This window comes from Tasmannia lanceolata, unplaced genomic scaffold (genome assembly GCF_043159265.1).
Source record: "Tasmannia lanceolata isolate RefF3 unplaced genomic scaffold, GAP_Taslan_0.1 ptg000018l, whole genome shotgun sequence".
NCBI classification, from domain to species: Eukaryota; Viridiplantae; Streptophyta; class Magnoliopsida; order Canellales; family Winteraceae; genus Tasmannia; species Tasmannia lanceolata.
In genome coordinates, this window is record NW_027518695.1 from 47,220,877 (window position 1) to 47,238,809 (window position 17,933).

The 17,933-nt window shown below is 40.7% G+C and overlaps 2 protein-coding genes across 7 annotated transcripts in view; both read left to right on the forward strand.

Annotated features, from left to right (window-relative positions):
- Positions 1-5,402, forward strand: part of LOC143849981 (uncharacterized) — a 67,165-nt gene extending 61,763 nt beyond the window's left edge. The window contains exon 4 of the mRNA XM_077359313.1: positions 5,085-5,402. Within this exon, the coding sequence (XP_077215428.1) occupies positions 5,085-5,207 (123 nt within the window). The 3' untranslated portion in view covers positions 5,208-5,402. The remainder of the gene's footprint in view (positions 1-5,084) is intronic.
- LOC143849980 (uncharacterized) overlaps positions 1-17,224 on the forward strand; it is a 78,042-nt gene extending 60,818 nt beyond the window's left edge. The window contains exons 1-2 of one of the 6 annotated variants that reach the window (XR_013235922.1): positions 10,773-15,514; positions 15,701-17,224. Coding sequence is in view for 3 of the 6 variants with exons in the window: in XM_077359310.1 (XP_077215425.1) it covers positions 13,178-14,092 (915 nt within the window). In the remaining 3 variants the exon portion in view is untranslated. Of the gene's footprint in view, positions 1-10,772 lie in introns of those variants that run through there. The other 5 variants (XR_013235921.1, XR_013235923.1, XM_077359312.1 and 2 more) reach the window with 5 other exon arrangements.
- The last annotated feature ends 709 nt before the right edge of the window (positions 17,225-17,933 follow it).

Here is a 17,933-nt window from a genome sequence, read left to right on the forward strand (position 1 = left end):
GAATGGATATGAAAGAAAAAAAATGGAAAAAAGATATGCGTAGCTTTCCAATACCAAAACATCAATTTCCCCTAATAATATATGAAAGCACATACTACACATAGTACTACATATTCTAAAGATTAACTACACGTTCACAATTCATATTCACAAATTAGCATAATGACATAAACATTTAAGACTAACTACAACCATCTACCCCTTGTTGTTAAAAGCTTACGATTTACGGTTTGAATCTTACGATTCAAATCTTTTCGTGGGTTGAACGATTCAAATTGAACGAAGAATCTTTTATCATAAAAATCTTACGATTCAAGTACGATTCGACTTTGAATCATGCGATTTTTACCATTCTTTATACGATTTTTACGATTGTGTCTGTTTTGGATTTTGAGAACTTATTGTGATTTCAAAATGAAAATCATTTCAAAATGCTTTGTTTATTGCTGACATTTCTTTGTATGATGATTATTATAGATTTGAGTATGTGCTTTGTTTACTGTTGTGATAAATTATATAATGATTTATTATATGATGAATATAGTTTGTGCTTTGTTCAATAATTTATTGTGCGATGAATATGGTTTGTGCTTCGGATTACTAATCATGGAATTTGTATTTAATTTAATTGTTTCAAATGGAAAATAGATAATTACTCATTTTGTTCTTATTTTTTAGAGAAAAGTAATGAATGCGAGAATTAATTAACCGAAATTACGGATTTCGCGTACTTTTTAAATGAATCATGAAACACTGGTGATTCTTCAAAAATGGGTGGGAAAAGGACCCCAATACCCTTCTGAGATGTACCTTTCTGACATGTACCCTTCTGACATGATCACATTAGAACCTCAATCATTATCTTAAAGTTAGATTTGAATATTTTATTATTTCTCACGTCTCTTTTGTAACCACTTTTTTATATTTCAGTATTATCTTTGAGAGAAACTAGGGTAGCATTTAATGCATTTGAACTTAGCTATAATCATTTTGGTTCGTTTGAACATGTGTTTGAACCCAAAAAAGCCTTGGGTTTGTTTTAATCTTTCCCGTCTGCCATAAGCAGAGACCGTTGGATCCTTGACAAGTGGAAGTATTTTCATGTACTTCAGATTCCGGCGGTGTACTCCAGAATCCGGCAGCGTACTCGATATGTTTGGAACACATGTTTGAACCCCCGACAGCGTACTTGATATTCCAGCAGCGTACTCGAGAATCCGACAACGTACTTGATATCTTTGAACGATGGGTGTTTCTTGAATCCGGCGGCGTACTCGAGAATCCGGCGGCATACTCGATACGTTTGGAACACCTGTTTGAACCCAGAGAATCCGGCAGCGTACTTGATATTCCGGCAGCTTACTTGATATCTTTGAATGATGGGTGTTTCCTGAATCCGGCGGTGTACTCGAGAATCCGGCGACGTTCTCAGCCAAAAGAGACATGAAAAATAATAAAATATTCAATAACGTAGCCGTTCTAAGCCAAAAGAGATGTGATAAATAATAAAATATTCAATAACTTAGCAGTTCTAAGCCAAAAGAGATGTGAGAAATAATAAAATATTCAATAACGTCGCCGTTCTCAACCAAAAGATATTTGTAAATAATAAAATATTCAATAACGTAGCCATTAAAGATAAGTGAGAAATAATAAAATATTACTTTAAAGATAATGATTGACGTTGGGTGTTGAATGTGTTAGGAAGGGCAACATACGAGGACTCTGATCATGTCAGAAGGGGGACTGACAAATATTTCCGGGATCTCGATTAAACCTGGGCAAAGATAGCTCACCACTCAATCTATTATTCATTTATTCCAAGCTAGGACCCTACTCTGGCGACCCTGATTTGAAACTCGGATGTCCTTTCAGACCAGCGTACTCTAGAATCCGGCGGGGTACTCGATACGTTGGGAACACCTGTTTGAACCCAGAGAATCTGGCAGCGTACTTGATATTCCGGCGGCTTACTTGATATCTTTGAACGATTGGTGTTTCTTGAATCCGGCGGTGTACTCGAGAATCCGGCGGCGTTCTCAGCTAAAAGAGACGTGAGAAATAATAAAATATTCAACGTAGCCGTTCTAAGCCAAAAGAGATGTGATAAATAATAAAATATTCAATAACTTAGCAGTTCTAAGACAAAAGAGATGTGAGAAATAATAAAATATTCAATAACGTCGCCGTTCTCAACCAAAAGATATTTGTAAATAATAAAATATTCAATAACGTAGCCATTAAAGATAAGTGAGAAATAATAAAATATTACTTTAAAGATAATGATTGACGTTGGGTGTTGAATGTGTCAGGAAGGGCAACATACGAGGACTCTGATCATGTCAGAAGGGGGACTGACCAATATTTCCGAGATCTCGATTAAACCTGGGCAAAGATAGCTCACCACTCAATCTATTATTCATTTATTCCAAGCTAATCTAGGACCCTGCTCTGGCGACCCTGATTTGAAACTCGGATGTCCTTTCAGACCAGGCTTGGAAAATGAGCCTTGCAAATTTTCAAATATGACCCCTGGCAATTTGAATTTTGAATCCTGACGGTGGGGGTCCAGTGTGCCAATTGACCGCCTGGTCTGAATCTCAAGGGGGGGCACCAGTAGCCTATTCGCCGGTGGGGCAGTCAACGAAGGTACTCTCTAACCAACTCCAGGGGCCAAAAGGGGGCCTCTAGAACCTTGAATGGAGACTCCAACTTTGTAACAATGGTTGGCAATCCGAAGATTCACAGAGGGAGAAAACTTCCATCGTGGAGCATAAATTTTGGCTGATACAAAGCACATACACTGATTATGGAGACCCTCCATTGTAAGTTCCATCACCTGCCAAAAAAGATTTCCCAGGGCTTCAACCGTCGATGAGGCCCACACATGTAATGGAATACCGAAAAAGTTAACCCATAATGTCTCAGAGCCCTGAGTGTAATTTGAGGACCAAGGGGAAAGAGATGATAGGAATACTCCCCAGTTTTTTACTCCCAAATCCAGAATCCTTGAGGCCACCTCTTCGGAATAAAAAACAAAAAGGATCGGAAAGCAAACAAGGGCAAGGGAGGGTGGGAGAATTCCTGGACATTTTGGCCCACTCCCAAAGGTCCCGAAGGGATCCAGGCGAATCATTCCTTCTTCAAAGAATCCATTCTTGTTTTTACCTCCTTTCCAAAAATAGAGATCAACGGAGATCCATCTTCCACGAGAGAGGGCGAAATTACCCCAGAATCAGGCCATGGATCAGATTCCGGAACTATCAGGCCTCCAGCCCCTGATGTGGTGGGGGATGAATATGAAGGGTTTTGTTTTCGATCCAGGTGACAACGACATTTAGTCCGTCATTTAAACTTGGAATAATTACAGGACGAGCAGGACCAATCCCTCTGTCTCCACCACTGATCAAACTTTCTAGATTCGTCCGGGACCACAGCCACCTGGCGATAAACTGAGGATGATGAGACCTTCTTCCTCTGAAGGCACCATCGACACCTATTCCTCCATTTGAAATTACAATAAGCACAGGATGAGCAAAACCAATCCCCTTGCCTCTGATATTTCGTTTTCCACCTCCCATCCACCTCCATCTAGGCAATTCTCTTAACCGGACCCTCTATTTGTTTTGCCTTATACTATTTATTTTGGGTGATAACAATGAGAAATTTATTAATAATAACCGAAAAGACCTGATTTCGAGTTTTGACCCTCAAGTAAGAAGAATAATCCCTATAACAGTTTTATGAAGGATAACACATGGCGAGGGAAGAAAACGAGGTAACAAGCTAAAATGAAAAAGTTGTCTACTACTACAGCTGATTGACCCCTTCCGTAGCTAACGTATGTGATATATCCGAACGTATTTCAACTTTACCTTATGATACAACACTTTGTTCCTTTCAGAATTAGATGAAATGAACTACATATGCGTCTCTTTTATTTTTAGCATGAACGCAGGTATTTAGTAATATTCAAAGCTGAAATTTTCCTTTTGGTGGATCTTCAAAAAATTAAACTACCTAAGCCCCAAGCGACTTTCATATAGGTTGAAAATAGTGAAAGGAAGCACAAAATGGTTTTGGTAATTCAGTTCTATGAATTTCGGGCCCACATGCATCACCTATATTGTAGTGTGTTGCGCAGTGCCCCTTTTTTAAACCCGGAAAGAAAAGGCCCCCGGCCAGACCCAAATTTTATTAAAAAGGAAGAAAAACACACGGAGGGCAAAACCTGGCTCCCCTCAAAACCCACAAATCAGAAGCAACTAAAAAAGCTAAATAAATACTAAAGAATGCCGTGCAACAAAAATCCTATGCTAGTCAGAAAGGCCTGGTCATTATGAAGGCTTGAAACCCATAGCAGTACATCTGAAAATGGATAAAGTGCTTGTTTGTATTGGGTGTATCAATTTCCGGTAGAAGGTTTTTTCTTTTTTGGTTTTCTAATCTTATGTATTTTAGTATTGGATCCATGTCTATTAGAGGAGGATGATGATGCAGGGATGAGATCTACTTTTTTTTTCTTGAGGGTAACAGCTTTATCAGATTATAAACCAGAAAACAATAAAGATAACCAAGGGAACAATGTGTCCCCCAAACTAGTTCCATTCGAAAACAAGATCCAACCTGGCTGAAAAACATACACCCCCTATCAAGATACAGAAATACAACCGAAAAAACAAGCAGCCCAGACCACATCCTTCCAAACCGAAACTCAATCCCACATTTAGCCCTCTGAGCGAACAGCATCTACAATCGTCATCCCCTCCCTCTTTAGCTAATTTATCTGCGTTTTTAATAGCTGAACATCTCATATGTTGTTAGTTGCCCCCAAGCTATCATGTTTGAAGAGTCGCCTTCATTGATCAAGAATGGCCCGGAGCCATCAGCAGGGTTGATATCTAGTTTTACTGATACAGTAGTTGATTTTGCTTTAGTTCTTATGACTCACAATTTAGAACAAATATCCATTTTATTATAAACCTGAAAATGGGCATGTTGATGATGATATGCTACAATTGGTTTGATGTGCTTTCAATTTGGATCTAACAGCTACTCACTACCAAATTTGAGTGACTTTGCAGTATTTTGGTCCTAGTTTTGTCCATGATGCAAGCAATATGCATGTGGCTCCACCACCATACATTGATCCATATGAACTTCTCGAAGACGAAAGGTTGTCACAGTCGGCTCCACAAATCAAATGAAAAACAGAATCATTCCACATATTTCAAAATCTCAAAATTTTGAAGACAGCTTCCTGTAAGCAATCTTCTGATGTAATATTCTTTTCTCAATGTAAATCACAGTCATGAGCTGTAGACCTGTATTACCAGTCTCAGTTCCTTGTTCATAATAGTATTCACTAGTGTAATGTATAATTACTGTCATAATCCTCACTTCTTTGCCTGTAATCTGTCTCTGTCTCTGTCGTAATTGTGCATTCAACATTACGATCCAGTCCTCGAGCTGATGATTTTTGTTGTGTTCTCGGAATCTGACTGTCCATAGGGCATGTTCTCTCACCATCTCTAGACACTAATTTATTCTGAAAAAAAATAAAATAAAATCCTGGCCGTAGATATGGGCAACAAAATGGGCAAAAACTGACGAATGAGAATCACAGGAAAGATGAAAACTCCTTCCCTGCGTTTTGTGGGCATCCTGAGAAATGGGTCTGGTTAGCCGAGCGGGATCTGCCTGATTTTTTAGATTTTTTTTCGTAAAAATAAGATAAGCCCTAGGAAGAACGGTTGTTGAGCATGCCAGTGTCATTGATATCCTACTCCTTTGATTCAAAAGCATCTGTAGATCATTGAACGTATCAAAGAATTGCCATCTTATTAGGTTCAGCCACTATTATTAGTTTCAAATACGTCATATCACTCGAGGTTATTTCCTTTTGATTCAATATGGTATCGGTAGCAATAGCTGTTTTAAGGTCGTGAATAGCCTAGATTGTACTACCTGTGGTCAATGAGAACTGATAATCGGTATATATTCCCAAATATTTTCCTAAATATTTCCAAATCCAATGAATCGGAGTTTGAGTTTGAATTGCAGTCATGAGGAAATGAAAAAAATATATGAGAAATTGATTTGAAAAAACGGAGAAATAATAAAATAGGGTTCTTATTAAGGTTTTGAAAAAGGTAATCAGTTTTTAGGTTTAGGTGTACTATAAATCATGGGGCTGCAATAGGGTCGGGTCGGGTCGGGCCGGGTTTTTCAAAACCATAGCCCAACCCTGGATCCCATTATCTTGGCCATGACCCGCCTTGACCTTGAGTCAGGGCCAAAAAACCTCAACCCAATGCCCGCCCTGTAGGGCTCAACGCAGCCCTGGCCAGCCCAATTGGCCCTGGCCGGTCCTAATTGACCCTAGTGCAAATACTTGCTAAGAGTGCAAAAATAAAGCAACCACATATCTTATAGAACAAAATGATCAATAAACAAATAAAGGGAACAAAATAAGACAATATGAATTCAAGAACATGACGGACAACATAGACAATTAATAATAATAATAATCTAAAGTAACATCAATCCAAGGTATTAGCAGAGATGGTTCAATTCTATAATATAAAACAGGATCGGGCCGGTTCGGACTGACCCGAGTTATCAACCTTGAACCGGACCCGACCCTGAGTCAGGGCCTAAAAAATGAACCCTGACCCGCCCTCAGGGTTGGAAAATCCAACCCAGACCCTGTTCGCTCAGGGTGGGTCAAGGCTCACAAGTCCAAACTTGCACCCCTAATAAATAAGATTTTGTAATTTAATCTTCTTTTCAAATGGGGCATCAAGGCCTCTTTGGAAGCCATTAACCATAACATTTTTGAAACTATTATATCTATTATTTGTAAATAATTATTTTAAATTTCAAAACCGTTTGCGTGTAGTAAGATCATATGCAAATAATTTTTAGAGGTATTCAGAGTCTGGTTGTCCCCAAAATTGGTCCTCATTTGCAATTACGATTACCCTTTTTTAATTGTATTTGTAAATGACACATTAAGAAGTCCTATACCAAATTATCTACTTAAGATTAGAGACGCCGTATGTCAAACATGTATATAAGATTGTGCGGGGCTTGGCCGCATGGTAACCGTTGGATGATCTTTACAGCTAGATCTGTTTTCCTATTGGATGCTGTTTGTTGCCCACTTGGCAGTTTTGATCAAATGGTCACAATCATCCATTGTATGAGTTTTCTGTCATCGCTCATGTAGGGAACCTCGGAAGCATGCAATTTTACTGACATTTTATATTCTAAAATTATTATATAAATACATATAGCCGATAAATATTTTAGCCATATAACAAAGGGAAAATTGTTACAATAATGCAAAATTTTCATGATATTGTGAAGTAAGGGTAGTGTTTTCAAAATTATAGAAAGAGGGCTGTCAGGGTACGAAATTAGGCCTTTAGGACATATATACCCCTTGATTTTTCCCACCCTTTTTAGAAGCTCGTTTACCTATGCTATTTCACCTACCACCTTCTCTTTTTCTTTCTTCTTCCCAAATGAACTTCCAACGTGAAAAACCACCATTGTTGGATACCTTGGTAGCTCATCCAACGTGAATAACAGGCGGTCGTTTGGGAAGAAAACACCATTATTTCTTCTTGGTTGATAATCATAGCTCCAAGTATGGCCATTCTCCTCTAGTTGAAAATGGTTTACATATTCTTTTCTTTTCATGTTTTCATGTTTTCATGATTTCTTGGGTTTTCATATTTTTCATGTTATTTGTGAGGTTTTTTCATGTTCTCATGGTCTACCAGCTTATTTGTTTGGATATTACCATGTTTATCTCTCTCTCTCTCTCTCTCTCTCTCTCTGTGTGTGTGTGTGTAGAGAGAAGCCTGATTGGATTCGTATGTATACTTGGACTCTTGGAACCAATAGTTAGGCTTCGGAACCACAATTTAGTGGTTCCTCGGAGGTTAAATAGTGGTTTCATTACTGTAAATTATGGTTCTCAAGTGGTTGGTATATTGTATGGCTACTTTATTGGTTGTGAAAGGGATCATGACTGTATCATTAGTGTTTTGAACATATTGGAACCATTACGTAGTCCTTGGAACCACAATTTAGTGGTTTCGAGAGGTTACATAGTGGTTCCAAGACTGAAAATTGTAGTTCCAAGAGTCGAACTAATGTTTGATATATTATTACAGTATTTTAGTGGTTTTAAAAGTCATCATATACGTATCATTGGTGTTTAAAACTTATTGGAACCATTACTTAGGCCTTGGAAACACTATTTAGTGGTTCGAAGACATTTTTTACCGCTGAAGATGTGGTTCCATAGTGGTTCCGGGGTTTAAAATGTGGTTCCGTAGTGGTTCTGAGGTATAAAATTTGGTTCCCTAGTAGTTATGGGGTATAAAATGTGGTTCTTTACTGATTCAGGGGTATAAAATGTTGTTCCGTAGTGCTTCCGGAGTATAAAATGTGGTTCCGTAGTGCTTCCGTAGTGCTTCCGGCTTATAAAATGCGGTTCCCTTGTGGTTCCAGGTGAAAAATGTGGTTCCCTAATGGTTTCGGGGTGAAAAATGTGGTTCTGTAATGGTTCCGACGTAGAAAATGTGGTTCCGTAGTGGTTTCGGCTTATAAAATGTGGTTCCCTACTGGTTCCGTTGTGAAAAATGTGGTTCCCTAATGGTTTCGGGGTGAAAAATGTGGTTCCGTAATGGTTCCGCTGTAGAAAATGTGGTTCCGTAGTGGTTTCGGCTTATAAAATGTGTTTCCCTAGTGGTTCCGGGTTGAAAAATGTGGTTTCCTAATGGTTTCGAGGTATAAAATGTGGTTCCGTAATGGTTCCGCCATAGAAAATGTGGTTCCGTAGTGGTTTCGGCTTATAAAATGTGGTTCCCTAGTGGTTGCGGGGTGAAAAATGTGGTTCCCTAATGGTTTTCGGGGTGAAAAATGTGTTTCCGTAATGGTTCCGACGTAGAAAATGTGGTTCCGTAGTGGTTTCAGCTTATAAAATAGGCATCCTTCGGGGTTCCGGGTTGAAAAAGGTGGTTCAGTAATGGTTTCGGGGTGAAAAATGTGGTTCCGTAATGGTTCCGACGTAGAAAATGTGGTTCCGTAGTGGTCCCGGCTTATAAAATGTGGTTCCCTAGTGGTTCCGGGGTGAAAACTGTGGTTCCCTAATGGTTTCGGGGTGAAAAATGTGGTTCTGTAATGGTTCCGACGTAGAAAATGTGGTTCCGTAGTGGTTTCGGCTTATAAAATGTGATTCCATACTGGTTCCGTTGTGAAAAATGTGGTTCCCTAATGGTTTCGGAGTGAAAAATGTGGTTCCGTAATGGTTCCGCCGTAGAAAATGTGGTTCCGTAGTGGTTTCGGCTTATAAAATGTGTTTCCTTAGTGGTTCCGGGTTCAAAAATGTGGTTCCCTAATGGTTTCGAGGTATAAAATGTGGTTCCGTAATGGTTCCGCCATAGAAAATGTGGTTCCGTGGTAGTCTCGGCTTATAAAATGTGGTTCCCTAGTGGTTGCGGGGTGAAAAATGTGGTTCCCTAATGGTTTCGGGGTGAAAAATGTGTTTCCGTAATGGTTCCGACGTAGAAAATGTGGTTCCGTAATGGTTTCGGCTTATAAAATAGGCATCCTTCGGGGTTCTGGGGTGAAAAAGGTGGTTCAGTAATGATTTCGGGGTGAAAAATGTGGTTCCGTAATGGTTCCGACGTAGAAAATGTGGTTCCGTAGTGGTTTCAACTTATAAAATGTGGTTCCCTAGTGGTTCCGGGGTGAAAACTGTAGTTCCCTAATAGTTTCGGGGTGAAAAATGTGGTTCTGTAATGCTTCCGACGTAGAAAATGTGGTTCCGTAGTGGTTTCGGCTTATAAAATGTGGTTCCCTACTGGTTCCGTTGTGAAAAATGTGGTTCCCTAATGGTTTCGGGGTGAAAATGTGGTTCCGTAATGGTTCCGCCGTAGAAAATGTGGTTCCGTAGTGGTTTCGGCTTATAAAATGTGGTTCCCTAGTGGTTCCGGGTTGAAAAAGTGGTTCCCTAATGGTTTCGAGGTATAAAATGTGGTTCCGTAATGGTTCCGCCATAGAAAATGTGGTTCCGTAGTGGTTTCGGCTTATAAAATGTGATTCCCTAGTGGTTGCGGGGTGAAAAATGTGGTTCCCTAATGATTTCGGGGTGAAAAATGTGTTTCAAGCTTTTAATCCAACGAGAGGTGCATTTTGGGAATAGCAATCCAAGGGGTGAGCCGCATTGCAAAAATGAATGAGAAGTTTAGTTCGGCCCCACCAACATGAGAATAGTATGATCTGAACCGTTCATTTGGTGGAACGAAGGGCATTGTGTAGACATAGCCTGAAAATCACGCTAATAGAAAATTGCTGATCATTAGGAATTTTTGCTCTTTCTTTTCCCAGCCAATGATTTCGCAAGCCACCAATTGGATGGTCATGATCATCGGAAAGGTCAATTATAGGCCCGGTCATGCTGTTGTTGCATGGGTGGGCCAGAGTGAGGTTTAAATGCGCTTCTCATAACATCTATTGGAAGTGATGTTGTGCCTTGTGAAACAGTACGTGTGAAATAGACTTTTATCTGCCTCTCAAACCTGACTTTTAAAAAGTAAAAATAATGGGTTAATAAAAGTAAAACTAAAGAGGGGTATTTCAGTCTTTTAAAAACCTGACAACCCCTCTTTTACAAATTCGGCAACTCTACCCTTACTTCACAATATAACTATAACTTTGCATTTTCATAACAAATTTTCCTATAACAAATGATACAATTCTTGGATAAAATAAAATAAAATTCAAACGCCTTTCCCTTTTCGTAGTAGTCACTGGATCCAATTTCTTCTCCTCTCCCACGCTAATTTCCATGGCGTCTCCAATTTCTTCTCCTCTAATCCCTGGAGATCCTCCTGATCCAGGTATTCAAAATTTAATAGATTTTAGATCTCCTATGGCCTTTGAAGAGAGCCTTCGTCGTTCGAATCCTCATCCAAGAAACCCTCTTAAAATCTGCAAGGAAGACAGGATGGATTCTTCTGAATCTGCTATGAGCTTTAATCTCACGGAAAGCTCTAGCTTGGCGTCTGAGGGCCCACGCCCTTCAAGTTCAACTCCGGCAAGGGCCCAAGCCCTTCCCCTCTCTGCTCTTGGTGAGAATACTTCCCAACGTGTTGAATTTCTCAAAGATCTGTTTCCTATTGGAAAGAAGCCTTCTTTGGAAGCCAATCTCAAATCCGGCACTAGGATACACAAACAGTTACTTCGCCCCCACAAATCCAGCGCTCCCACGAAGGCCCAGAAAAGGGTACCTGAAATCCTTACTAATCCAAAACTTCTAGCGAGGCGATCCTTGGCAGGTGAAAAAAGAGTTCCCTCTCCCGTCTCCCCTGCTTAAGGGATGGAGGCCTCTATGTCTGTGGGTGATTCCCCCTCTGAGCCTGAGTCGATCCACCCGAACTCAGTTCACCATGATTTAACTCGTCCTGCTAACTCTGGTTTGGTTCCCGCTGGAGGAGTTGAGTCGATGACTCGTTTTGGTAATTGATCCAAAGTTGATTCTCCTACCCTGGCTGGAACTTTCCGATTTGGGAGTTCCCGTTCCCCTACCCCCCTAAATCAAAAGCCCGCCCAAACTAAGAAACCCGCCCAAACCCAAAATCATAAGACATGCGAGAACCTCAAGCCCGCCCTAACTCAAAAAAATACCGCCCAAGTCGAGGTGAGTTGTCAGAATAGTGATGGAAGTACCCCTTTAACCAATGAAAATACTCGTTTCACGAATAGTCCTTGGGCTTCTCTATTTTTCAAAAGTGAGGAAAGGGGATCTACAAAGCTGAAATTCAAAAAACCAGAGTCAACTGAGGAAGGAGAGAAGAAGATATTCTTTGAGGATCAAAAAGTAATGGAGACTGGGAAGAAGTGGACTAACTCTTTGGTTGGCTATTTCTTAGGACGGAGGCCGTATTTTCTTAATCTTAGAGAAAACCTCTTGCGGAAATGGAAGATCAAAGGTGACTTGCAGTTGTTCACTCTCTAAGGGCTTTTACCTTTTTCATTTTAATTGTGAGGAAGACTGTACCCTTGTGCTTGAGGCTTGCGACCACTCCTATGGTGGGAGACCTATTATTCTGAGACGATGGAATCCTGAGATCCCCTTGGAAAAGGCATCTCTATCGTCTGTTCCGATATGGGTGAGGTTTCCAGGCCTCCCGCTGCAATTCTGGAGCGCGGATGGCATCAGTAAAATAGCGAGCTATATTGGGAACCCACTGTATATGGATTCTCATACTGCAGAGTTTCAGAGACTTAGCTATGCCAGGTTGTGTTTTGAGGTTGAGGCCGGTACTCCCTATCCGGAATCTATCCCTATCCATACCTCCAAAGGGGTTCATCATCAAGATGTGGAGTACGATTGGAAACCGGTTGCGTGCAAGCATTGTAATATCTTTAGTCACCCCACGGAAGGTTGTCCAAAATCTCCCGCCAACCCAAAGACGGAAAACCAAAACAGATCTGGAGACAAGTTAAAGGAAACTCTTCTTCTGTGATTCAGGAGGATCGTCAGTTTACTGTGGATATGGATGAGGATTGTGTGCTTACCAAGGAGATTCTGCACACTAGCACTATTGCTCCTGCTGATAATGTAAGTAGTAAAATTCCTAGCCGGGAAGTAAAATCTCGGAAGGACCCAGAAATTGTAACTCATAATGCGTACTCTGCTCTTGAAGATCTACTCGAAAAAGATCAGGATGAGATGAATTTGATAAGGGACAGGTTAGTGGTTCAGGAACACGGCGAGGAAAATGACATCCAGGGGCAACTTGTCTTCCTCCCTTCCCAACCTATATCTATGCCTATGGAAGCTAGGCCCAACTCTATTGCTAATGACTGTTCTGATGATAGTGCTGGGTGCTTGGAATGTCAGGGGTCTTGGCTCCGAAACAAAAAGAGGGGACATTCGGAGGTTTATATTTGAGAACCATTTGTCCCTGGTGTGTCTCACTGAAACTAAAGCCAGGAGCAGTGACATGGATTCCTATATTACTGATATCTGTGATGGTTGGGGTTTCGTCTCTAATCAAACTCAATCTACCAAGGGGAGAATATGGGTTCTATGGAATCCTGAATTTATTAACTTTAATGCTACATCTATTGCTAATCAATTCATTCATGGAGAATGTCATTTCCTGTTCTCCAACCAGTTTGTTATTTTGTTATTTTAACTGCGGTTTATGCCTCAAATAATGCGGTTGACAGGAGAGATCTATGGGCTGCTATGGTTGATGTTTCTCAGCATATCCAGCGTCCTTGGATATCCTTGGGTGATTTTAATGCTATTCGTTATGTCGATGAAAGATGGCGTGGGGGTGATCCTGTGCTTGCTGATATGAACGATTTCAATACTTGCATTGATGATTGCTCTCTTACTGATCTGAAATCTGTTGGTCAAGTTTTATCTTGGCATAATAGTTCCAGGGTGGGTAACATTAAACTGAGAAGACTTGATCGTGCTCTTGTAAATGTTGATTGGCTCTCTGATTTCCCGAACTCTTTTGCTCATTATAAGAACTCTGGTCTCTCTGATCATGCTCCTATCATTGTGAACCTTTCTCCTACTCAGGGATCGGGTAGTAAGCCTTTCAAGTTCCATAATATGTGGTTGTCTAATACCTCCCTCTATGAAGTTGTGGAAAGAAGCTGGGCTACTAGACTCAAAGGTAATCCCATTTTTCGGCTTTGTAAAAAGCTCCAGGGTGCCAAATTGGCTATCAGAGATTGTAACAAGAATTTTTTTGGTAGGATCGATATTAAAGCACCATTGGTTCGTCAAAATCTCAGTGATGTTCAGGATAGAATAGCCAGGGATCCTTGCAATGTTGGCCTCCGAAGTGAAGGGAAGGCTATTCAGACGGAATATATTGTTCTTTCCAAGCATGAAGAGCAGTTGTACCATCAGAAATCTCGTGTTAGCTGGCTGAATTTGGGGGATTTTAACACTTCTTTTTTCCATTCCGCCATGTCTATGAGGAGAAATCAGAATGCTATTTCTGGTATTGAGGACCATAATGGTGAGATTTGTACTGACCCTTGATCGGTTGAGGAGGTTTTAGTTAATCACTTATGTGCTCTGCTGAACCACTCTCTGACTTCGAATGGGGTAATTCCTGAACCTACTCATTGTTTATCTAAAGAAGATGCTGATATGCTCATTTCTCCTGTCTCGTCTGCTGAAATCAAAGATGTGGTTTTCCATTGTGATGGCAACCGGGTTCCTGGGCCTGATGGTTTCAACGGGGCCTTTTTAAAAAAATTCTGGTATTTGGTTGGTATTGATGTGATTGAGGCCATTCAGTATTTCTTCAGCTCAGGTAACCTCCTTCCTGTCCTGAACACTACTTTTATTTTTCTCATCCCTAAATGTAATGGGGCCTGTAAACCGGACCAGTTTAGACCCATTTCTTTGTGTAATTTTGTTTACAAGGTTATTACAAAATTGATGGCCAACCGGCTCTCTAAAGTCATGAATAGTATCATTAGTCCTAATCAGTCTGCCTTCATCAAGGACAGACTTATTCAGGATAATGTGCTTCTCACCCATGAATTGTGCCATAATTTCCATAGAGACACTGGAGTTAAAGCTATGTGTATCAAATTGGATCTTTGGAAGGCTTATGATCGCGTTATTCACGATTCCCTCATTCAATTCATGACTAAGGTTGGGTTCCCTCAGAGTTGGTGTAACTGGGTTCTTAAATGTATATCCTCTGCTTTTTTTTTCTGTGCTAGTCAATGGCTCTCGGAAGGGGTTCTTTCCTTTCTCTAATGGGCTCCGACAAGGGGACCCTCTTTCCCCCCTTCTGTTTTGCTTAGTTATGGAGATGTTATCCTGTTTACTTAAAAGAGCTTTGGTCTTGGGTAAATTTAAAACCCCATTTTTCAAAGGGAATCTGTCTATTTCCCACCTTATGTACGCTGATGATGTTATGATTTTTGCTACTCCAGATGTAGAATCTGTTGCTGGGATCTTAGATTGCCTTAATTATTTCAGAGATATTTCTGGGTTGGAGGCTAATGTTCTGAAAAGTGAGGTTTTTATTACTGGTATCCATGACCATCTCAGGCAGGTTATTTGTTCCAAGCTCAATATTGATGAAGGTCGCCTTCCCATCAGATACTTGGGCCTCCCATTGATCACATCCAGATTGACAAACCAAGACTGTCAGCCGCTGCTGAGTAAGATCCGGAAAAGACTTGCTATGTGGGGTAATAAAATGCTGTCTAGAGCGGGGCGTTTGGAACTTATTAAGTCAGTGCTCTCTTCTTTCCAAGTGTACTGGTCTGGAACCTATAACATCCCTGCGACTATTCTTCAAGACATTGAAAAGATTTTTCGAAATTTTTTCTGGGCTGGCAAAGATCAGGTGAAAAAATATCATTCAATCTTATTTGCCGTTTAAAAGAGGAGGGAGGTGCTGGAATCCGTAGGCTGGGTGACATTAATAAAGCTGCTCAGGTTAAGCTTCTTTGGCACATTGTTAATAACAGGAAATCATTGTGGGTTAACTGGTTTAAACTTAAATATCTCAAGAAGAAGAATTTCTGGGAAAGGCCTATGCCTTCGAAACCTCCTTGGGGGGTTAGAAGTATTTTTAACTGCAGGGAATTTGCTAGTTCTCAAGTTTGTTATATCATTGGGCAGGGGAAGGGGATCAATTTTTGGACTCAACCCTGGCATCCGAATGGTCCTATCTGTAAGCAAACTTCTGAAGGAGTGTTCTTCAATCAGATGAATCAGGCTACCATTGCGAGAATGCATGAAGATGGGAGCTGGGACCAGATAATCATCTTTCCTCATTTGTCCCAACTCAGGAGCATTATCAGTAGAGGGATTTTCTTGAAAGATTCTGAAGACCAGGTCATTTGGAAAGCTTCTCCTGATGGGAAGTTCTCCCTCAAATCGGCTTGGGACCAAATTAGAACTCGGTATTCTCGGCCGGCTTGGGCTAAGACTATTTGGGCCAATGGGCACATCCCGAGACATAGTCTCATTGCTTGGCAGGCTCTCAATAATCGGCTCTGCACCAGGGACAGGCTTGGGTTTAGGGAGGTCAACTGCTTGCTGTGTCATGTTGGAGTGGAGTCTGTTGATCATCTCTTTTTCCAATGCTCTTTCTCGGCCTGGATTTGGAAATCTGTCCTTTGGAGGTGTGGTCATAGGAGAGAGCCTCAAAAATCGGTTTTAGATGAAGAACACTAGATCCGTAACAAAATCAATGGGAATGGTCAGGTGTCGACTATTATAAGAGTTGGATTCTGCTCTGCTATCTATAAGATTTGGGAAGAAAGGAATAAGAGATATCATGGGACTCAGCCTCGGCATAAGCAACAAATCCTTCATTCTATCTTCTCCATTATCACTTCGAGGCTCTCTTTTCTCCAGCTTGAAGATCCCAAAGCTTGAAGATCCCAGGACTCAAAGCAATATAAAAATTGTTGAATTCTTTGGTTTAGGGTGTTTCCAAGCTAGTAAAGTAGTTCAGTATTGTTCTTGGGATAAGCCCCCCATTCAGTTTTTCAAGCTGAATACCGATGCGGCCATCCATGGTGATAATGCTGGGTTGGGTGGGCTTATTCGTGACTCGTGGGGGAAGGAGGTTGCTGCTTTTTCTGTCAGGTTATCTGCTGAAGAAATTCATGTGCTGAAAATGAAGGCTATCCTTCTGGGGGCTAGACTTGAAGCGGAAAAGGGTCTCACTTATACTTTGATTTAATCCGATTCTCTCACTGTTGTGAATGTCATCAATGATGATTGGACCTGTCCCTGGAAGGCCATCCCTGTTATTGCTGATATTCAGGATGCTCTTTTATGTCTGACTAACTGGAAGTTATCCCATGTGTGGAGGGAAGCTAACGCTGCTGCTGATTTTCTCTCTAAACCCTCTTGCTGCATTGAACGGATATCCCCGTGGTTGACCTCCCTATAGATTTGCTGGCCATCATTGTAGATGATTCTAATGGGACTCTATACCCTCGCTTGTAGTTTTTTTTTTTTTTTCTACTTTGCCTATTTTGGGTGTTTGAGCTGTAAATGGGAGCTTATTCCCTCTTTGTTGGCTTTTGAGCCCCCCTAGATGTAATCTGTTTTCATTATCTATGTTATCTCGTAGGGGTCTTGCCTAACCCCAACTTACCCATCAAAAAAAAAAAAACAATTCTTGGATAAGATTCTAAAATGCACTAGAACGCCTTTGTTGATGATCCTTTACTCTAATGGCAACTAGTGTTTCTCAAACAATGTAATGTGATATCTCATACCAGGTGTATCCTTAAACTATCCTTCTTGATTTGGCCCAAAATGAGTCCCAGTTGTTGCCATTAACAAGATCTTATTTCAGTGCCATATCATAAGGAATTCTAAGAACTGATTCAAATACAGCATCATCATCTTGAATTTTGATGAACCTCATTTCGTTTTCAAACTCCTACAAGCTACCCCCACACCGCCACCCCCCACCCCCCCCCCCCCCCCCCCCTTAAGAACTGCACATGCAAGTTCCCCCACATACGGCTCAACTGGCGAAGGCCCTTTCTTTCGCGCCTGGTAAGTGCTTCGCTGTAGCCAAGCTTTGTTTCATGGAATAATGAATAGAAGAAGACGGCACATGATAGTACCGGCTAAATAAAAAACACCAAAATTAGTACTCCGGTGAATCACGAATGGGAATTTGATGTGTATATGATCACTTTCAGCGAAAATGTCTGGCTTCAAGCACTGTAGATGGTTCTTAAGGGGCTGTTGGATCTGAGATAAATTTTGTTTATGAAAAGTAAGTTTTTCTTGGAAAAACTATGCCATGGGAAAAAAAATCCCAGGTTCCAGCATTAAGACACCATTGTAAATGTTCATTTCTAGAATATTTTTTCCTTGGAAA